This window comes from Mandrillus leucophaeus, unplaced genomic scaffold, assembly GCF_000951045.1.
Source record: "Mandrillus leucophaeus isolate KB7577 unplaced genomic scaffold, Mleu.le_1.0 Scaffold186, whole genome shotgun sequence".
Taxonomy (NCBI): domain Eukaryota; kingdom Metazoa; phylum Chordata; class Mammalia; order Primates; family Cercopithecidae; genus Mandrillus; species Mandrillus leucophaeus.
The window spans coordinates 2024957-2048951 of NW_012101876.1; the positions used below are offsets into that span (position 1 = coordinate 2024957).

Sequence of the window (23995 nt, forward strand, 5' to 3'; positions counted from 1 at the left end):
TAGTCTCTCACCCAGCTGCTTCACTTCTGAGGAATACAAACTGGAATCTTAAGCAGTAGGGAGAGAGAAACTAAACAAAACTTCAAGCAGCCAAAATAAGTGTATGAGTCCATAAACTAAAAGTTAGAACCACAGAACGTTAGAGCAGAGGAAACCTGGGAGATCATCCAATCCTTATCTCCCACTGGATGAGCGAGGGCACTGCTGCTGTTGGTAGCACATTTTCTGCTGGGACTCAGGTAAGCTCATTTCTGTTTCAGGGCCTTTCCGGAGCTTCACCTCCCTCATGTTTTGTATTCATAAGAGAGCACTTCAGGTTCTTACTCTGATCCTTTGCACTCTTATTTTTCACCTATTTTTGAAGAGTCATAACGTATTAGGTCCCCCTTTTCATAAGAAATTGGAAACAGCTACATTTATTCTTAGTAGTAGGATTCTGCTAACTGTACTCTAGAAGCAAGAAGTTGTAACTCGATGGCAAAAAATATTTAAAAAGTAATCCTAAGACCTCACAAGCAGTCTAGGGCCACTTAGTGTCAGAGCAAACATCCTGACTCAAGTATCATTCATGTCTTAAAGGGATCCCTCTGTTATATCAGTGCTCAATAATTAGTGTTGACAATTACATGAGTAATATTGTCAGTAAGATTTTAAAACTATGTTCCATATACTCTGTTTAAGGAGATTACATTCAAAGTTAGTTTCTAATTTTACATAATGCCATTTAAATTGGTAAACTTACGTTAAATGGACTTTCTTCCCCAATGATATAAATGTTGAGTATTATTCAATGAGTGTGCAGACTCATGCACACACACATGCATGTCTGTATTCCTCTATTGGTTACATTATGTTATCCTTCTATTCAGTTTTTATTTGCCTGTGTAAAATACTAGATTTTGTATAATTAGTATTTAAATTTTTATGAGAATTTTCAATTTACGATGCATAAGAATATCTCGGGCGTGGTGGTTCACGCAAGTAATCCCAGCACTTTGGGAGGCCGAAGTAGATCACAAGGTCAAGAGATAGAAACCATCCTGCCCAACATGGTGAAACTCCATGTCTACTAAAAATACAAAAATTAGCTGGGCATGGTGGCGCACACCTGTAGTCCCAGCTACTCAGGAGGCTGAGGCAGGAGAATCGTTTGAACCTGAGAGGCGGAGGTTGCAGTGAGCTGAGATCGCACTGCTGCACTCCAGCCTGGCAACAGAGCCAGACTGCGTCTCAAAAAAAACGAATATCTCATTGAAAATTACATTCTTTTCTTTTTAACGTAGAGCTGTCACACATGATTTTTTTTAAAAAAGACACCAAATCATTAGCATGTTGTAAATGTATTTTAATGCCAGGAGATATGCCCATTTCCAGAATGGAAATGAATGTTATTTTACATATTTCTTAATTGTACTGTTTTATTGTTCTAAACAAATACGATTTCAATATTGCTTTGATAACAAGCCATAGTCAGTTGTAATTCTAACTGATGGCAGGCAAATGAGTCAGAGAATCTCTTAATGTTGTAGCTTAAATTTTCTAAGGAACTAAGCCAAATGACTAGAAATATAAAGTTGTGTCTCCAAGGAAATGTCAAGTATTAATATCACAGTAAGTGAGAAAGGAAGTGCATGGAGATGGAACAATTGATGAAAACCAGTCCCCAGTTATAAGGAGACAACAGAGCACTTAAGCAAAGTATTTGGAACATGATTATCACTAGGGCATTTTAACTGATCCCTGTGCTGAAAGGAAGTAGCCTTGTTTGGCAGCCCTTCTATATTTGTACTTGTGGTTTGTTCTTCTCATGTCAGTCTACCAAAAACAAAAACTTGTTTACCTTCAGATTAACTACAAATGTTCCTGCTAATGCCTCTTCCTGCACAAAGGTTTGGATAAAACAAAAGGCAAAGAGAACAGTTTATGGAAGTAGAAGATAGTGTAGTTTGCTGCTCTTCTCTATTCATCCATTGATGAGCCCTAAGCAACACCCTGAAGCTCCCTGACCCTGTTGTTTCCTCACCCTGAAATAAGAGATCTGGGCTAATCCCTGGAGAGCCTCCCACCTCTAAAAATCTATGGTTGTTTTGGTAGAGCATGTATTGATTAACTCTACAATGAAGAATACTTCTCCAACATTGGTTCTTTATGCTGGTATTTCCCACATGTATCCTGCTGTGCTGTCACACTGACAAAGCTGCAAGCATATCACCTGGTCCCATAGATCAGTGAACACAATATTTAGCCTCTCAGGAGGCTTGTGTTGCGAAGTGATTTCTATCTCAGAACAGAGTCATCTACTTAATGCCTTTGAGGAAAGATAATGTAATAGTCTTTTTAGTGTACTCTGCTGGAAAATTTGAAAGTTATGTTGAAAAATGGTTGTTTATAAAGATGAAACTTTATGGTTTTCATAATCAGTTAACTTTCAATTACTTGTGCTTATATGCTTATATAGGGGGACAGTTGTGTTTGTAATCCAAACTCACATGTGTTGCTTGAAGTACGTTGTGTAGTTTGTCTATGTGTTGGGGTAGGTTAGTGAAGGAGCAGCCCAGATGTTCCCTATAATTTTTTTGGTGATATTTAATGTTAAAATGAGTGGTCAGTCTCTAAATATACATTAATAAGTGATCTAGAAGCAGCAGAGTAAAACAGGTAGCAGGCACAGAATTGAAAATCTCCTTCAAATATACAGAAAGTAGGCACACCATTTATCAGTGAATTTAGAGTTCACATACTATGAAAATCTGGGGCCCATTTCCACTAAAAGCTATTTATCGCTTGTTTGTGGTATGTTCCTATTTATAGATTTTATTTCAATTATAGGAGACTAAATGTGTGTACTGTTAATTGATGATAATGGTATAATTACAACTTAGCAGTTTCCAGATTAGCTGGCCATACTGTAAGTCATAGTGGTCAGAACACTGAGGATATGTCATTTAACTCAAAAGTTGATTTTTTTTTACTACTGTATATATTATATAAAAGCTCAAGGGGAAACAAGTCCATTAATCATAAATGATCATACATAGAAAATATGATGCTTTTTTAAAATGCTTTTTTCTTTAGCTTGTCTGAAAATAGCATAGGCCTTCAGATGGTGATATATCCAGAGAATGATTCTGTTAAGTGACTATGCTTAGTGTTGAACTTTGTCATCCAGGAAGGAAATCAAAGAACCAAAAAGTCTTCCTTCCAAATGTTAGTGCACCTCAGGTTCTTCATGAGATTTCCTGTTATGCTCCTTTTCCTTTCTTATGTTCTTAAAATGCACTTGTTTTTTTTTTTTTTTTCCTGTTTCCTTTGTCTATATTTTAAATTGCTTTTTGAATTTGAACATGTCATTATTTTAAGCACTTACTATAAGTCCAATTTGTAAATGAAATCTTGCCTATAATAAGTATATCAAGTTAAGGGTATGCAGTTCACAGATTTATTTTTACATGTTGACATTTATAAGTACATGTGGTAACTTAAGAAATCTTTTCATTACTTAATATGAAATTAGAACTTATTTAGGTCTTTATCTTATCACTGAAGAAGTTGGTTTCAAGTTTAGTTAAAAATAAATTTTGTCTGATATAGGAGGAAATCAATTTCAAAAGAATGCCTATTTTTAAACAAATGACATATAACAATTTTGGATGAAAGAGAAAATATAAAATCACACTAATATTTGTAGCATCATGAAATATGCTCAGCAAAATCTTTTGACTGCTGAAGTTTCCTATACTCTAGTTGAAACTTGTTTGTGTTTTTTTTTTAAGAAAAACAAACACAAAACATTCCTAGGAAACATGCTTTCAAAAATTATTTTCTTTAAAAATACTTTATATTAATTTTTCTAAGCTTGTGCATTATTTTGGTTTGTACTATATTTTTAGTAATTTGATTAAAGTATTAGAACATTCAGTAGAAAAGTGAAGTTGATTATTTCCTTTTTATGAAATCTAATTATTTTTTCTTATGAAATCCAGGCGATGTAGTTACAGGAAGCGATGCTCAGGTTTCTGTTCCTGTCCAGACTCTAACTGACCTCCAAGGTACAGTTACCATAACAACATAGTGTTTCTTTTTCTTTGCCTACAGTATTATCATTGCCTACTCCAAAACTCCATTTTTCTTTTTGCCTACCCTCCATTCATACTGTTTTTAATTCACTACCATTGTTCAGCCACTGAGTGGCACTATTGTTTAGAACAAAAGTTCCCTCTCATGTCATACCTTGGTGATGCCGAATATGGCTGTGATGTGGGTTTTCTATTAGGTGTGCACAAGCCTCTTTGCAAAATAAGATTCATCCTATATTTTGTGGTTATTATAACATACTATACTTTGTGTGCCAGCTCACACTGAGGTGTTCTTTTTGTTATACTGGTGATCTGTGACAATATTTGACCAATTACTTCTGAAATTAGAACACCTTATGTGCTATAATTAGCCAGAAATACTTATATTTTACCTGAAATAATTACAACTTGATTTTGAAATGCTTTTAAGTATTGCCTTTGAATTATGAATTCTATTAACACAAAGTACAGTTTAGCAAATCTTCATATATGGTAACTGGCAATGGTTTTTAAAAAAGAATGTTTAAATATCATATCCATTTGTTCAAAATATAGAAAAAAATGTAGTTTTTAAATATAAAAAGTAATCATCTACCTCCTATGCAATTTTAAAGCATATAAATATTTAAAGTGGCTGCATTAATCTTTTATTATGCAGTCTTTTAGATGAAATATGCCGTAGAGAGGATTTCCGTGTTAAATGGAAGCCTGGAGTAACTTTAAGAATCTTCTATTCAAATTCAGACTAAAATGATAGCAGTATTAATTAAAATCCGTATCATGTTTTTCTTAATTTAAAATATCCATATAGTCATGCTAGTAGTATTAAAATACTGTTTTAATAATGATATGTCCTCATATTATCCATTTTTGGAGGGGAGAACAGAAAAGAATGGGTTGTGATTAAGAGATTGATGTATGGGGTTAACTTAAAAAACAAAAACCCACCATGTTGTGGCAATAGAGAAGTAAGCTTTCACTTCTATATATAATTCTGTGTCTCACAGGCGTAGTTTCTGGAGGTATTCTGGTAATTGAACCAGATGAACTTCAAGGGCTTTTCTAACTCAGGGATTCCATGAAGAGCTGTTCATTCTTGCTGTCTGTTGAATGATCTACATAATAAAGGAGTATGATAGCATGGACAAGAGGAAAGGCAGATAATGTCTACATGATTTCTTTTTAGCTTTGCACTTAGATGAATATAAATGTGATCGTCTGATATGGAGAGAATTTACAAGACTTAAATTTACTTTCTAAAATTAAATTCTGAGCCCCACAGGCAACTTTTTAACATGTGTTTTGTTGTCCCAATGTTAATTGCTACAGAGTAGATCTTTGGCTTCTCTGCAAGACATGGGATATGAAGCCCAACTTATACCTGTGGGAAGAAAAGCTGAGGGTTGGCTTACTTATTTTGACTTCTGCTTCTATGCTATTGATAAATCCAGTTTTTTTCCTACAAACCAGAGCCACAGCACTAATGTAACTGTTTAACTAGAACTTCAAAGAGGGAGGTTATATTGTTTTGTTCATATACCTTGTGTTATATAAGTAGAATTATCTCATTCATTTATTCAACAAGTATTTATGGAGTGCCTGCTGCTGTGTCAAACTCTGTTTTCATTGGTCCCTTGGCTTTCCCTACAGCTTTACCTGGTCATTTGGGCATTACCTTTGCTTTAGATGACCCAGTTAAGACTACATAGTTGGGAACCAGCTCTTTTACTAGATACCCTATTCAGAATCGCCTCTGCCTCCCATACCATAGCAGAGATTGTATCAGTCTGATAAGGAAAGTTCCAGCAACTTTAGTAGATGTGAATCACAAATAAATAGTTTTTAGTCTGTGGTAATGATTTTGACAATGATAGACAATGAGAGTACACCTACCTAATTTGGGGAAGTCACTTTTCGTCTTCCTCGATGTATTCCCTGAAAAGCACCAAGAAGCAAAGGGAAGTAGAGGTAAACCAAAATAGTAGTAGCAGCAAAAAAATATTCTATCTATGCTTAATATAATCAGTGTCAAGGAATTAAACTAGTTAGACTTTCCCAAGTGTCTTTTTTCAAAGCAGTGAAGTAAATTTCAAGAAATAAAGTAAATATCAATACTTTTGATGATTCCTTGATTATAGGTAGTCTTTTTAATGAAATTTTATGTTTGTATCTTTGACTTTTAACACAGCAGTTACATGGGCTTTTTATTTTTAAGAAAAAGCCTGAATATAAAATGAGATTCTATAATTTAGATCAATAAGTAATTTTTAAAGAATTATTCAAAAATTTCATTTTATATCTTGCAGTGTAGGTTGCAATCACACACCCAAAAAAAAGTCACAGCAAACTTTGTTTATCAAAGACTTAACTCAGTGAGGTTCTTCAAAATTAGTTTTAGAAATTGCATACTTACCCCAGAAACCTTTGTCAAGAGATATTTACAAATTTATACACACACATACACGACACATGTTATTTTTAAAGAGAATCTCGAATTTGTAACAACAGAAGTACAGTCAGCCCTCTGTATCCATGGGTTTCACATATCTGGATTCAGCCAACTACAGGTCAAAAATATTCAGAAAAAAAATGAGTCTCCACTGAACATGTCCAGACATTTTTCTTATAATTCCCTAGACAATATGGTATAACCACCATTTACATAGCATTTACATTGTATTAGGTATTATAAATAATTCAGAGATGACTTAAAGTATAAGGGAGGATATGCGTACATTATATGAAAATAGTACTGCCATTTTATATAAGAGACTATGGCATCCTTGGATTTTGGTATCCACAGCAGTCCTGAAACCAATCTCCCATGGATACTGAGGGATGACTAGATTTAGGTATTAACATGTAATGTACCTTTAGGAAAGAAATACAGATTTTTAAAATAATTTCCATAGGCATCTTTAAAAATATATTTGTATGTATACATTTGTGTTATGGATGTAAATATGCACATACATACACACAGATATCTATAACATCAAATTGTCTTAAATATAAAAAGGTTAAAAAAGAAAGTTCCTGTCCAGGTAACCACTGTTGATATTCTTAAGGTAAAACTAAAATATATGATATTAGATGATTTCAATTAATTAAAGGTACCACATGAAAAATGGGGTGGGGGGAATCTCCATTTTCTCCTCCCACCTTTCTGCCAGCCCATTTCCCCAAGGGTAACCATTGTTAAGTTTCTTATGATTTCTACCAGGAGAAAAAAATACATATTAAATTGAGGCATAATGTGGGAGTCACATTAATGTGGTAAGAGCTCACTTGTTTGGAGGTGACTTCCTCTCTGGCCCATCAAGAAGAAAGCACTGACAAAAATGTCCCAGTGTAAATGAAAAGCAGCAAGTTGGTAGAACAAGGAGAGGGAGGGGTATCAAGTCAACCAGGGTAGAACAGAGTAATGACAAGAAAAAGAGACAGCTTCCACTCACAAGAGTGAGGGAAGAGACCAAAAAACCAAAAAATGGTCCTTATAGATGGCACTATATTGATTGGCTGCTCTGGTTATTGTTGAGACGTGATAGACCTGAAGCATAACAAGTATTTCCATTATGTTCAGTATAATCACTTTAAGGCAGAGAAATAGATGTAAAATGAATTTTGGGAAGTGTCGGTTAGCTAGAAAATGCATTTTTGTGGAACATCTATTCCAGAAGACATTGAATAAATGAGTTGTTTTTGGACTGAAAACAAGATCAGAATTTGCCCTTTACTTTCAAAAGGCCTCATTCCATTTTGCTTTAATCTAATTTTAGGTCACATTTACATCATCCCACATGGCACAACCCTTATGAGAGGGGGAGGGTGGTACAGTTTTGTCTAGCATGGGCTCTGGAGTCAAGCCCGAGTTTGAATTCAGGCTCCATCGCTGCCTTGCTGGATGACCTGGGGAAGTTACTTAACCTCTTACTTGTAAAGAGAGAATAAGAGCAGCTGCTTCAAGGTTTGTTGCTGGACATCATCACAGCACCTGTTGCATAGTGAGGGCTCTAGGGTGCTACCTGCTCAGGTAGTGGTAATGATAGCACCATTATGTGCTTTCCTCAAATACCTCTTTGACTCTCAGAATCAAATAATTAAGGAGCTCATTCCACACATCTATCTTTTCTTAATTATTATTTCTGATATTCTAAAGACACATGTTTGCATGCAGGTACCCAATCCAACAGTGTTTGAGTTTTGTGGTCAGGCTAGAGAATGTCTATTCCAGGGGCTTCAAGTACAACCTGTGTCTGTTCACTCTTGTGACAGCAAGATGCATGTCTTTAATTAGTAGACATTAGCCTTTTTGCTGTCTATCACTCAGGTCTGCAAGGAAACAAACTGTTACTATATAGGGACCAGATGCCTCATTGTCTTGGTCACTATATAAAGTCAAGGTTATCCCCTTTCTGTGGCCACAGAACAGGGGTTTTCAGGCTTTTCCCTTTCTGCTCATCTAGGCTATACCTTCCCAGCAAGGCCCCCCATAGACGACCTAGCCTCCTGAACATTTTGCCTTTGGATGTCCAGTGTCCACCTTCCTCAGCTGACCTCAGGTGTACTGGGGTTCTACCTGTCTGTTTAGTAACATACCCACCCCCTTTTCTTATTTTGCATCAAATTTAGTAAGAGAAAATCCATGAAAATATTATTCATGGGACATAGTAAGAGCTCAATAAGCATTATTTTTCGTTCCTCTTTCCTTCTCTCCCAGCCATTTTGCAGTCAGGAATCTCCACTGATGCCTATGAAGCTCATTCAGTCATTTTAGGCTCTCGACAAGTTACCTCCATTGACATAGAGCACACAGGGCACACTACTTTTATTGAGTGTTTCAGAGAGAGAAAGAGAATGAATGGAGGAAATAAGATAGCTATACACAGCTATGTCTCATCCATAACTTTGTGCAACTAACAAAAAAAAGATAACTTCTTCTGTGCATATAGATGTAGCTCACACCAGGGCACATGACTTAATAAGCAGACTGTGGCCTGGATTTCAGTTGCTCTGCCAGGCAGTCTTATGTGACACATATATGATGGCTCTGTACCTAGTGCCAGTTAGTTGAAATCTGTGGGAAATCATTGAGAAGTGCAGCCAGTGTCCTACCAGGAGAGGTTTCAACAGGAGAATAATCCTATCAAGAGAGAACCTGTGACTCCACAATCCAGAGTATTGCATATTAATCTATATGCTCTAGATTTGGAAACCATCTCTATGCCTTCCGCTAGACATGGTTTATGTCTACGGAGAGCATATGCTAGAGACCACACTAAACCCTTTACATTATCATTTAGGACACACAGCCACTGGTAGATGAGAACTGTGGCCAGTGGAGGGTCAGTGACTTGTTCAAGGCCGTACAACTAGATAGCAACCGAGTTCAGACTCAATCCTAGCTGTGTTGACCCACCAGATATTGGCTTGGGGAATTCTACCCTGTAAACATCTCTCAAATCTACCACCACAGCCTCAGTTTAAGCCCATAATCTCTTGCCTGAACCAATGCAACAGATGGTTCACTCAACCAAGCCCTTATAATCCTCACTCAATTTTCTGGCCTAAAATCTGTAGTAACTGCCATCAACCACCAATGAAATAAAGGCCAGACCCCTTAACATGAGAATTAGGAGCTCTTGATCTGTCAGACCCTTGATCTGGCCTTATCTTCCCTCTATCCTCCACTCCCCAGGACTGGATGACCAAGAGGGAAACTAAGCTCATGTTTAGTGTACCAGCAACTTGGTTTTTTCTTAAAAAACAAACAAAACAACAACAACTGTAATTTTAGGGTCAGTGGTACATGCGCAGGCTTGTTACACAGGTAAACATGTGACACGGGGGTTTGCTATACAGATTATTTCATCACCCAGGTACTACGCCTAGTACCCTATAGTTATTTTTTTTAATCTTCTCCCTCCTCCCACCCTCCACATTCAAGTAAGCCCCAGTGCCTGTTGTTCTCCTCTTTGTGTCCACGTGTTCTCATGATTAGCTCCCACTTATAAGTGAGAACATGTGGTATTTGGCTTTCTGTTCCTGTGTTAGCTTGCTAAAGATAATGGCCTCCAGCTCCATCTATGTTCCTACAAAGAACGTGATGATGTTTTTTATGGTTGTATAGAATTCCATGGTGTATAATGGGGTACCTTCAACTTTAGAAAAAAATTGATATTTGATCCTCCCCCAGAAAACCTTGAAATAATCATCACATTTTTTAGAAAACACTCTGTTCTTTTTACTTTGCTATTGATAGCATTTTCAGTTACATATTGATGGCAGGGAGCACCAAAGGTTTTAATCAGGCCGTGATTAAGCTAGATGTTCCTAGTACAATTCCTTTGAAAACACTGTGGTCTCCACTAGAAAGGACCCTCCCTGAGCCACCACTACCATTTCCTCTTTGAGTTTTAAGATCTAGTTCACACTCTTAATTGTCTGAGACAAGATTGGACACTCCCCCTTTTGTGCACACACAGTGCTGTTGTTTGTACTTCCGTGTTCGCTTTTGCTGCCTAGGGTTGTAGGTTAGTGTGTATACAAGTCTGTATTCCTTGTATGGCTATTTGGGAGTTTCTTAAGAGCTTCTGTTACATTCATCCTTCCCTCCCCAGGGCTAGACAGAGCTTTCTTTAGGCATTTCATGAGATCCCTCTGCATAGGGCTTGTTCCCTGATGTTTGATCATGAGTGAAGGACTACATACATGCATTAATACATGCACACCCTAGGTGGCTTAAGAATGAGCCTATATTTAATGTATTTAAGAACATCTTACAATGTAAAATAATGTTAAATAAATGTCATAGATCAGAAATCCTGAGAACCAAACTGTAAGACAGATTCATAGTTAAGACATTTATTGGGCAGCATCCTCGAGATCAGTACTTGGGGAGTGAAAGAAGCAACATTGGCAGGGGGAGAGCTAAACTGCTTTGCAGTTGCTGCTGGAACCCTCTGGGGCTGGGGTAGTCCTCTAGAGTTGTCCACCTTGAGGCAAGGGGGCCGGCTTTTATTTGTCAACCAAACCAGTCACTGGATTGGAGTTAATTCCCAGGGAAGGGGCATGATCTTGGGCAAGGAAACTCTGTTCAGCTGCGGGCAGTTTCCAGCGAAGAACTCAGGAGAGCCATCAACAGCCAGCATTTCCAGCAGCTGGGGGACATAAGTGCCTTGGACCTGAAGAGGGAATTGGGCAGGGCCCCACAGCAGCGTATTATAGAATGTGCCTCTAAGAATAGGCTTTAAATTTTAGTGCAACAAAAATGTTAAGTGCTGTGCCTCTCTTTGTCAAAAACAAACAAAAAAAAGTATGTAGAGAGCTTTGGAACCGCTGTGTAGCTTACGGGTTACAAGCTTGCTGAGAATACTGACCCCTCAGCTCAGGAGCTGTCCAGGGGAAGCCTGGATGAGCCCTCATCCATCTACCCCAGTGTGCCATACAAATGTGATCAGATTCTGCGCATACTAGATATGAAAAAGGCAGAGAAGTCTGATAGTGCATCCTTTTATCTTGAGGCAAGACTACTCCAGGTACCTGGGCTTTTCGTATGTATCTCCAGAGGAAATACAGTTGTCCCTCAGTATCTGTGGGGGATTGGTTCCAGGACCCCTGTGGATACCAAAATCCACATATACTCAAGTCTCTTTTATAAAATGGTATAGTGTTTTCATATAACCTATGCACATTTTCTTCTATCCTTCATCTCTAGATTACTTATAATAGCGAATACAGTGTAAATGCTATGTTATACTGAGTTTGCTGCTGCTGTTGTTGAGACAGGGTCCCACTCTGTTGCCCAGACTGGAGTGCAGTGGTGCAGTCATGGCTCACTGCAGCCTCTACCTCCTGGGCTCAAGTGATTGTCCCTCTTCAGCTTCCTGAGTAGGTGGGACCACAGGTGTGTGCCATCACACCTGGCTGATTTTTCATTTTTATTGTAGAAATGAATGGACTACAGGCATACACCACCACTCTGTCTCACAGTTTGGTTCTCACTATGTTGCCCAGGTTGGTCTCAAACTCCTGGGCTCAGGCATTCCTCCTGCCTTGGCCTCCCAGAGTGCTGGAATTACAGATGGGAGGCACTTCACCCAGCCTGTTATACTGTATTTTTATTTGTACTATTTGTGTTCTGTGATTTGGTTGGTTGGTTTTTTGTTTTTGTTTTTGTTTTGAGACTGAGTCTCGCTCTGTCACCCAGACTGGAGTGCAGTGTTGCCCTCCTGGCTCACTGCAACCTCCACCTCCCAGATTCAAGTGATTCTCGTGCCTCAGCCTGCTAATTTTTTTTTTTTTTGAGGTGGAGTTTCACTCTGTTGCTCAGGCTGGAGTGCAGTGATGCGATCTTGGCTGACTGCAAGCTCCTCCTCCCGGGTTCACGCCATTCTCCTTCCTCAGCCTCCCGAGAAGCTAGGACTACAGGCGCCCGTCACCACGCCCGGCTAATTTTTTGTATTTTTGGTAGATGTGGGGTTTCACCATGTTAGCCAGGATGGTCTCAATCTCCTATCCTTGTGATCCACCCGCCTCGGCCTCCCAAACTGCTGGGATTACAGGTGTGAGCCACTGCAACCAACCTGTATTTTTAATAGAGATTGGGTTTCACCATGTTGGCCAGGCTGGTCTCTAACTCCTGACCTCAAATGATCTGCCTGCCTCGGCCTCCCAAAGTGCTGGGATTACAGGTGTGAGCCACCACATCTGGCCTGTTATTTTTTATGTTTTATTTTATTTTTTGATATTTTTGATCCGTTGGTTAAATCTCCAGGTGTAGAACCTGCAGGCATGGACAGTAGACTGTGCTCTCCATCATCCCTTTGGGAACATTTTCTGGTGACTCCATTTTCTTAAGGGTCTGATGCTTATGTTCCCAGAGGGCACAAAAATATGTTAGTAAGCTAATTTTTATAATTGAGGAGAAACATATGTTTTTAATGTGAGATGTAGACCAGGTTCCTTATTAATACTAGCACCAATTTGAAATTTTATAGTTCGCAGACAAGTTTTGATAAGAGCTGATCTTATTATTACCACTGTAAAGGAAGTTTACTAAGCAGGATAATAGCTGCAAAAGAAACCTCTGGGTGTTGTTGCCCCTCAAGGGAACAAGTGCTTTCAAATTCTTTCCGGATGTTTAATTATTCTCATACCGTTAAGAATTGATAAGCTAACTTATTAAAGCAGGTATTCTAAAGATTTCTCCCAGACACATCATTGCCTTATTTTGTTACAATAGTCACAAAATGTAATAACCTTCATGTCACAAAAAACATGACTGTTCATTAGTTTATACCCTTGCTGTCTAATATGGTATCCCCTAGCCACATGTAGCCACTGAGCTCTTGAAATGTATGCTGTGAGTATAAAATATGCACTGCATTTTCAAGACTTAGTATGAAAAAATAAATGTAAAATTTGTCAATAATTTTTTATTTTGTCTTCATGTCAGGCTGATAATAGATTATTAAAATTAATTTTATCTTTTTAAGTGTGAATACTAACATAAAAATTACGTGTGTGGCTCACATTATATTTCTGTTGAGCAGCACTGGTGTATATAATTATTTTCAGATATTCCAGATTGGACATCAGCAAACATTTATTGTAGCCCCACAATGTGCAGGTACTGTGCTAGCTTTTTTCCCAGCAGGTGAAACTGATAATGACCACACTTCGTGCCCGTAGTGAAATTTGTCCATTATAATATAAGCAGGAATGCTAGTGATTGAATACAAGAAGCTTGACCATCAGATATTTTCTGTTCCTAGGAAAAGCCATTCATAAAATATATGTATCCTAGAAATTGGGTAGAAAGGCTTATTTCCAAAATTGTTTGTCATTTTGAAATAATAATTCATTGGAGTCATTCTTCAGGATTCAGAAATTTAAATTTAATTATATATATTGGCATAGTCTTTCTTTTGCTTTTTGTTTTTGTTTTTTTTTTTTGTTTTTTTTTTTTTTTTGAGACAGAGTCTTGCTCTGTTGTTACCCAGGCTGGAATGCAGTGGTGCGATCTCAGCTCACTGCAACCTCTGCCTCCAGGGTTTTCCTGTTTCTTCCCAAGTAGCTGGGACTGCAGGGTTCAAGCGATTCTCCTGATTCTGCTCAGTAGCTGGGTCTACAGGCACGCACCACCATGCCCAGCTAATTTATATATTTTTTGTAGAGACAGGGTTTCGCCAGGTCAGCCAAGCTGGTCTTGAACTCCTGACCTCAGGTGATCCACCCACCTTGGCCTCTCAGAGTGTTCGGATTACAGGCGTGAGCCACCACCACACCCAGCCAGCATAGGCTTTTAAGTTTGGACAAATCTGGATTTAACTTATGATGTTTCTAGTGGTATTCATAACTGTGTTCTTGAGCAAGTGAATTAAAGCATCCAAGCCTCAATTTTCTCATACATAACCATCTCACAGTGCCATTAGGATTAAATGAAATAATATATGTAAAGGTCCAGATATACACATGGACAAACATTTTGCAAATTCACATTGCTGAAGTGTATTCTAATTTTCTGATTTTTTGGGGGGGGAATAGGCAAACTAGGGAAATATGTATGTAGAGAAGGTTGGAAAAAAATTAATAGTGCCCAGCTACAATGTATATAAAATCTAGAATCAAAGAAAAGGTTTTTGGGTCTTAATATAATTTCAACATGAAAACAATTGATTTATACAAATCAGGAAAGCTTTTGAAGATTTTTATTTTATTATATTGTAATTTCTTTTGAATGGAAAAACTTTTCAACAGATTTTGATAGAATTTTACATGCAAATTTCATATAATTAGATTTGTTATATAATGCCTTCCCCCCTTCAGAAAATGTTCAAGGCAACTAAATGTTGTAAGATTTAATAGATATAACTGCTTACAACGATTTTTTCATTTTGGAAGAAAATGAAAAAAAGTTATAGTGGTCACCAAAATGCTAACTTTTTCTAGGAGTATAAAAAAATGTAATGTTTCTACCTGAAATTTTAGATTAATTCAGAAATTGAACTGTAATGTCAAATATTGAGAGTCTGGAGATCATAAGTAGAGTATAATATCACAGGAGTAATAAAGAAAATTTCCCCGAGCTGAAGAAAGAAATTGGCCTAGAGATGGAAAAAAAAAAAATCCCATAAGCAGGATGAAAGTAAAAATGCCACACCCTAGGAACCCCATAAAAGATTTACAAAGCTTCAAGGAAACTCTAAAAGTTTCCAGAGAGAACAAACAAAAAGTTTGTTTATAAGATAATCATCAGATAGACATCAGATTTCTCACTGGTAAAACCAAAGGCCGGAAGACATTTGAGTTTGTTTTCAAAGTTCTGAGGAAAAGTTGTTTTGAACTGGAATCTTATTCTCAGCCAAGCTAACATTCAAATGGGAAGAAAAAAATAGACATTTGGGGACATGTAAGAATTTAGGTCTATCAACAGACCTGCTACCCCCTCCTCCCAAATATTTATTTTGTGCACACACATATCCCATCACTTGTAAAGGTAAAATAATTCTTTTAAAGAACTCTTGAACTAAAAAGGAAATGTTTGAAAAGTACAAATGTAGAAGTTCATGATAATGATAGTGCCAAATACCAAAACCCTGAAAGACAGAGATAAAAGGCCACTCAGAAGAAATGCAGTTATTAGAAAACAAGAAAGACTGTAAAATATCTAAACATACAGCTCAGGAAGATAGAAAGTGAACATCAAAATACAACTAAAGTAAGTAAAGGTATGAATAAGGATAAAAGAAAAGATGAACAGCACATAATAAAACAGATTACATGAGTGAACCAAAAGGTAGTTCTTTAAAAACAGTGAAGTAATCCAGTATTCAGTAAGTCCGATCAAGAATAAATGAGAGAAAAAACACTAACACATTCAAAATAAGAATTGTGAAATAACTGAAGATACAGAAGAAGGATAAGTTGTTGTAAGAGACTACTATATACAACTTTGTAAGTTGAAAATGTAGACAAAGTTTTCTCTTGCTGAGGTAAAAATTACCACAAACTTTGTGATGTAAACAATACAAATTTATTTAACATTTCTCTAGGTCAGAAGTCTGAAACAGATTCTCTAGGCTAAAATCAAGGTTTCGGGAGGCTCTGGGGAAGAATCTGTTTCCTTGTTGATTTGTTATGTTGACAGAATTCAGTTCCTTTTAACTATAGGACCAAGGTCCTCATTCCCGTACTGTCTGTTAGCTGAGACCCATTCCCAGCTTCTGGAAGATGAGATATTCCCCAGTTTATGGCCCTATTTCTCCATCCTTAAGGCCAGCAACACCAGGCCAAGCCCCTCTCATGTTTGAACTCTCTCCTCTTTCTTGAGTTTGTTCTCTCTAGCTCATTCTTCTGCCTTCCTCTTCTACTTTAAGAACTCACAGGATTAGATTGTCCCACCATGATAACCCAAGATACTGTCTCCATCTCAACATCCTTAACCTTAATCACACCTGCAAAGTCTCTTCTGCCATGTAAGGTAACAAATTCATAGACTCTGGGAATTAAGGGCTTAGGCATTATTCTACCTCCCATATGGCTTTTTAAAGGAAGATATGAATTATCCCAAGAAGAAGTAGAAATTCTTAATAAGGGAACAACAACAAAAAAAATCCCAAAAGTCATTACAGCAATTCCTTTAAAAAGTCACTAGCCCTAGAGGGTTATAAGTCAATAAATAATCGAAACTTTGAAGAGATGAATAAATTCAGTTATATAAGCTTATAAAAAGAAGGATTTTTTTTTTCATTTTGTCAAAAAGCATTGTGAATCAAAAATGCCATGGCTTCTTGATTTGTCTTTTGTTCTATGGCCTTTTAAAAGTAATTTGAAATTCAAAACTAAGCCATCCTTTTGTTTTAGCTGTTATTTTCCACCACCTCAAAGGCAATAAAAGCCACTGGCTTAAGGAGTTCCAAGGAGCAAGGAGAAAATTTGTGAAAGGAAAAATTCCTGAAAGAAAAGATAAATTTATGAAAAGGACAAAGGAAAAACCTAGATTCATAATACCTAAATTATATTCCATTATATTATCTTAGGGTAAGAAATGCTTCCTAAGCAGGACCCTAAAAATAAAAGACATAAAAGAAAAAGACATACACAGAAAGGATTAATTTCCAGAATTTAGAAAAAACTTTCCTGAATCAGCTTTGAAAAGTAAAATGAGCAGAGAGTTCACAAAGGACCTTAAAATGTGCTGTAGATATGTTAAAAGATACTCAGCCTCTCTAGTTATCAGGAAACTTTAAGCTAACATAGTGAAGTCCTCCTCTATCTTATTAACCACATAAATAGATGAGTAGATAAAGATATAATGTCATGTTATATTTACATATAAACACATGTGCATATACACACATATATATAAAATAGCACATCATATTCAGTCTCCACAAAGGTGATAGGTCTTCAGAAATTGCAAGAGACTTATAAATTGTTAAAACCTTAGGGCAATTTGGAATTATTTATCTAAATTTAAAATGTGCATATAGTTATACATAGCAGTTCCACTTACATAATTCTACCTTGTAGAAATAGCCAACTGTTTGTGCCTAAAGATGTACCTTTCTAAAATGTTAATTGGTGTTTTGTTTGGAATAGCTAAACATTAGAAGAAACCTAAATGACTACTCAAGAGTGCTACAGAATTTTTTTCTTCACAGCTCTTAAAAAGAGGACATATGACATAGACAAATTTCCTAGATCAAGGTAGGTTCAGAAAGCAAGTCAGGAGAGAGAAGCACCTTTGGAGTAGCATGGCAGGGACCCCTGAAAATCTATTCCTCCATAAAATCATAAGAACAGTGACAAAAATGATCAAAACCAACTTTTTCAGAACTCTGAAAGTTAACCAAAGGATGACAACAATCAAGGAAAACTGGCTGAATCTTAGTACGAACAGCGACTTTTATGGTGTATTAGCTTGCCCTATTCCCATCACCCTCTTTCCAGCTCTACAGTAGCTTTGAAAACTAGTAAGTAACCTTAAAACCACACGAGGATGCAGAATGTGTCTGCAGTACCCTAAGACTTCTATCCCCAGTGAATTGTCACCATTTGACATGTTCAGCAGCTCCCCAGAGCTCACTCATAGGGCCTTATGCTAACAAACCCTATCATTAAGTGTATGTTAAATTGTCAGTAGGAATTATTAAACATCATAGCTGCCTAAGGCAGCATTACCAGTTGGAGAAAACAAGATGCTAGCCAAAAATTTAACAGGAAAATCAGAGGCTAGCCAAAAACTGAAAAGGAAGATCTGGGGAACGAGATGTCCATAAGGGGCTTTGAAAAGCTCCAACATATTCCTGGGATTCTAGAAGACCACACGGGTGTGCAGTATTGTGCACATGCCCACAGAAGACTTGAGGGGGGCATAATCTCCCAACTCTTAGTGAACTTAAGGCTCTAAAACGCAGGAATGAAGGCTAAGAGTTGTAAACTGACTGCTGTCACAACACATACAAAGAGCCCCTTGCAAAGGCTAACAGACTCACTGGTTCAAGGCATTTAATGAAAGGAAATCTGTGTCTCTTTATGGACCACTAAGCTAACCAGGCAGAAACTTCCATGACCACACACAACAAAGAATATAGACTTCACAGAATTAATTTAATAAAGTTACTAAAACAGCAACAAATGGCAAGAAAAACAAGTTCAGATGGTGAAATGGGATCTGATTCCCAGAGTTGCCACATATTATTAAAATGTCCAGTTTTCAATAAATTTATAAGGCATGAGAAAGAAAAAAAAACACAGGAAAGTATGGCCCACACAAAGGGGAAAAAGCAGGCAATACAGACTCTGTCAGAGGAAGCCTGGACATTAGACTTACTGGATAAAAACTTTAAGTCAGTTACTGTAAATATGTCAAAGAACTGCAAGAAACCCTTTCTAAAGAACTAAAGGAATGAATGGGAAGAGTGTCTCATCAAATAGAGAATATCAGTAAAAAGATAGGGACTTTATAAAAAGAGAATTAAATAGATATTCTGAGGTTGAAAAATACAGCAACTGAAATTTTAAAAGTTATTACAGGGGCTCAACAGCAGATTTGAGCTGACAAAGAATCAGAACTTGGAATATATGTCAACTGAAATTATCCAGTCAGAGGAACAGGAAGACAAAGAATAAAGAAAAACAAAGCCTCAAGGACCTGCAGAACACCATGAAGCATAATAACGTACAGATAGTGAGAGCCTCAGAAGGAGAGAAGAAAAAGAGAGGGGAAGATGGAATATTTGAAGAAATGCTGGCTGAAATATTCCACAAGTTTTATGAAAATCATTAGTACATACCTCAAAGAAGTCCAGTTAACTCCAAGCAGGATAAACTCAAAGAGATCTACACCTAGACACATCATAGACTGTCAAAAGCTGACAACAAAGAGAGTCTTGAAAGCAGCAATAGAAAAACAGCTCATAATACATAAGAGTTCCTCAGTAAGACTGAAAGTTGACTTCTCATCAAAAACCAGAGAGTCCAGAAGGCAGTAGGATGACATATTCAAAATAATGAAAAGCCGGTCAGTCTAGAGTTCTATTATATATCCAATAAAACTATTCTTCAAAAAGGAAAGAGAAATTCAGACAATTACAGATAAATAGAAACTGAGAGTATTCAATGCTAGTAAACCTTCCCTGTAAGACATGATAAAGAAAGTCCTTCAGGCTGAAATGAAAGGACACGAGACATCAGTTCAAATCCACACAAAGACAAAGAGTTCTGATAAAGGTAGCTGTGTAGGTAAATATAAAAGATAATATAAATTTATTTTTCATAAATCTTGTATTGTTAATATGGCAGTACTACCAGATTGATGTACATATTCGCTGTAATACCTATCAAAATTCCAGATGTCTTTTTTGGAGAAAATGATAAACTGATTCTAAAATTCATATGGAAATGCAAAGCACCCCCAAAACAATCTTGAAAGAGAACAAAGCTGGAGAACTCACATGTCTTGATTTCAAAACTTATTATATAGTTATTTTCATCAAAACAATGTGATACTGACATAAAGATCATCATATATAAATGGAATAGAGTTGAGAGTATGGTAAGTTGATATTCAACACGGGTGCCAAGATTATTTGTGTGGAAAGAGCAGTCTTTTTTACAAATAGTTCTGGGAAAACTAGATATCCACATGCAAAAGAATGAACTTGAGCTACTTCTTCACACTGTATACAAAAATTAACTCAAAAGAAGTCATAGAATTAAATTCTGGAGTTATAACTATAACACCCTTAGAAGAAAACTTGAGTAAATCTTCATGACCTCAGATTAGGCAGTAGTTTCTTAGATATGACACCATGAGCACAAGCAACAAAAGAAAAAATAGGTAGATGAGACTTCATCCAATTAAGTAGTTTTGGGCTTCCAAGGACACCATTAATAAGTGAAAAGACAAACACAGAACAGAAGAATTTTTTGCAAATCATATGTTTGATAAGGAACTTGCACCCAGAACATATGAAGAACACTTACAACTCAAAAATAAAAAGGAAAATACCCCAACTTTTTAAATGGGCAAAAGATTTGAATAAACATTTTTCTGAAGAAGATGAGTGTCTAATAAGTACCTGAAAGGATGCTAAGCATCATGAGCCATTGGAAAATTGCAAATCAAAATCACAATGAGATACCATCTCACACCCACTAGGCTGGCTGAAATAAAAAGATAGCTGAGAGTAAGTGTTGACAAGCATGTGGAGAAATTGGAACGCTTATACAATACTGATGGAAATGTAAAATGGTGTAGTCACTTTTGAAAACTGGCAGTTTCTCAAAATATTAAATGCAGAGTTGCCATATTGACCCACCAGTTCCACTTCTAGATATCTACCTGAGACAAAGGGAAACAATATGTCCACATAAAAACTTAAACAGGAATGTTCATAGCAGCATTATTCATAATAGCCAAAAATGGGTATAAGCTAAATGTTCATCAACTGATGAGTATATAAACCAAATGTGGTACCCATACAGTGGAATAGTATTTGGCAATGAAAGGAATGAAGTGCTAATAAATGCTATAAAATAGATGGACTTTTAAGCACTGTCCCAAGAGAAAGAAGCCAGTCACAGAAGACCACATATAATATCATTCCATGTACATGACATGTCTAGAAAAGGCAAATTCATAGAGCCAGAAGTAGATTGTGATTGCAAGGACTATGAAAAGAGGGGGCATATTGGGAATAACTGCTAATGGCCACAAATTTTCTTTTATCAGTGATTAAGTTGTTCTCAAGTAGATAGTTTTGATGGTCATGCATCTCTGTAAATGTACTTTAAAAAATACTGAATGATATTATTTTAAAAGGTGAATGTTATGGCATAAGAATTATATCTCAAAGTGTTGTTTTCAATATTTATAATGAAAGTGTATTTGCATATAAGTGGGATAATTTTAAAAATAGAAAAAAAATAGGTGGTTCCTGAGATCTTGTTTGGTTCTAATATTCTAGGACCCCGTGTTATTGAGCTGATTACTATGAAAAGGTATCCCTGGGAAGTTAAGGCCTAGAGTCCTGGTGGTGGGTGGGGAACATGGAGGCAGAGAAGGGAAGAGATAAAGGCCTAGTTGGAATTTTCATAGTCTAGGCCCTTATAAGCATAGGATACTTCTAGGCCTTGGGGCCTGTTCTCTACTCTTTCCTAACTTCAGGAGTCCTTCAAGACTCAGCTCCAATATCATGCGTTACAAGTTGGATTCTTCAGGAAGCATACCCTGAGATAGAATTAGAAGTACAGAAAGTTTATTGGGGGAATAACACATGTGAAAGGAAAAGAGGAGGAATCAGAGTTGGGCAGAGGGATGGGGGCAGACCATGATGCAAATCTAACAAGCCTCTGCCAGTTCAAAGGGGAACTCTGCAGCCAAGATTTCCTATTAGAGGAGTCCTGTATTGACTGGAAATGGGTAGACCCTTTATTCCCAGTCACTAGCTGGGAACCACCTTGAGAAGAGCATGATCTTAGTTTAAAACCTGAGGCAGACCCTGAACAATCTAATAGCTAGAGGCTATCAGCTAACCATCTTCCTTGAAGTCACAAATACTTCCTTAAAGAGAGATACATCAGCCCTCCAAATCTGCCACATTTCCTTCTGAAATGTGGCTTGACTCTCTCCTTCTATCCAAGGGAGAGGTAATAGCTCTCTCCTAAGAAATACAACATTCTTGTTAGCATTCTTGGTTTATCATTTACCTCCTTGCCCCTAGGTTCTGCACTCTGGGAGGACAGAAACTTAATCTGAATACTTCATGTTTAATGCAGAGGAAGCTTCAGTGTAATAAAATTGTCTTGAGATCAGGGACAATCAGGGCTCTCAGGGACTGGGAGTAGGTAATTACTATTCTAACTATATTGTAACAACCTTTGACCCAAGATTGGAGAAGGTTAGTCTATAAAGTAACTATTAGTATCTACTTGATTTTCTTCCTACCTCTGGCTGCTGCTTGTCAATCAGCTTTGCTGCTTTCTCATGATATCTCTGACTTTTAAATTGTGACAATTTCCAAGGGGCCAATCTGTGGGCCTAAATCCCTTTTCTGTCTGTCCCTTCTCCATTGATAACCTCATGGTTTAAATACAGTCTTTACAGTACTGACTTCCAAATTTGTATCTCTAGCTCACATCTCTTCCCTGAAATCCAGCCTCATTCCCCACTGCTTATGTGACATCTCTATTTGGATATCTGACTCGGCACCATAGACTCAGCAGGTCTAAAACTAAACAGCTGATCTTATTCCTAAAACCTGCTTCTCTTCACTCTTCCCCACCTCAGTAAATAGCCACTCCATCATTCTTCTTGCTTAGGCCAAAAATTGGAAGTTAAGCTTGACTCTTCTCTTTCTCTCATACTCCTAGTGGGTTCATCAGTAAATCCAGTCACTTTTGTCCAAAATATGACCACTTCTCACCACCAAGCTATGATCATTCTGAGTATTTACATTTTTGCATTAGCAAAAATTGGTTCCTCTGCTTTTGCCTTTGTTCCCCCCGACTCACCCCCCCCTTGCCTGTCTCTGATTCTGTTCTCAACACAACAGCCAGAGCAATCCTTTTAAAATGTAAGTCAAATCATGTCACTTCTCTCTTCAAACCCTCTAGTGACATCCCGTAGCTTCCCTTCTCAGAGTAAAAGTAATCAAAATCATCTACAAATCCCGACCTGTTCTAATCCCTCTGCTTGCTCTCAAACCTCATCTCTTACCCTTCTCCTCCTCGCTCTTAGCTCTAACCATACTGGTCACTTTGTGATCTCCTTGAACACACAAAGATCCTGCATTAGGGCCTTAGGACTTGCTGTTTTTGCATGTTTTTGCAAAGCGGGTACTTCACCTTCTTCAGGTTTTTGCTAAAATGTTAATGTTCCTGAATTCTCATTGACACCTTCCTTTACCAGAGGGAAGAGGAGAGATGCTTTTTTGAAAAACTTTGGCCAAAGATTTGGATTTTTTTTAATCTTGCTAGTGTAAAGTGCAGTATAATAGATTCTGGTTTCTGTAATTAAGGGATGATTCCATTAGTGAAGAAAAACCTAGTTATTTAACCATTATTTACTGAAACTTTGATTTTTTTTTTTTTTTAATATAAGTAGAGAGTTTATTTGGGCCAAGCTTGAAGATTGCAACTCAGGAGTACAGATTCAAGTTGCCCTGAATATACCCTCTGATTAGCAGCAGTTACAAGTGGATTTTTAAAATTATTATTATACTTTAAGTTGTAGGGTACATGTGTACAATGTGCAGGTTTGTTACATATGTATACATGTGCCATGTTGGTGTGCTGCACCCATTAACTCATCATTTATATTAGGTATGTCTCCTAATGCTATCCCTCCCACCTCCCCACTCCCCACAATAGGCCCGGGTGTGTGATGTTCCCCTTCCTGTGTCCAAGTG

The 23995-nt window shown here is 37.2% G+C and overlaps 1 protein-coding gene across 3 annotated transcripts in view; it reads left to right on the top strand.

Annotated features, from left to right (window-relative positions):
* TBC1D5 (TBC1 domain family, member 5) overlaps positions 1-23995 on the top strand; it is a 500189-nt gene that overhangs the window by 412413 nt on the left and 63781 nt on the right. For 2 of the 3 annotated variants that reach the window (XM_011977919.1, XM_011977920.1), the window contains one exon: positions 3984-4049. The exons of the other annotated variant lie outside the window; for it this stretch is intronic. In XM_011977919.1, coding sequence (XP_011833309.1) covers positions 3984-4049 — 66 coding nt within the window. The remainder of the gene's footprint in view (positions 1-3983; positions 4050-23995) is intronic. 3 annotated transcript variants of the gene reach the window in all.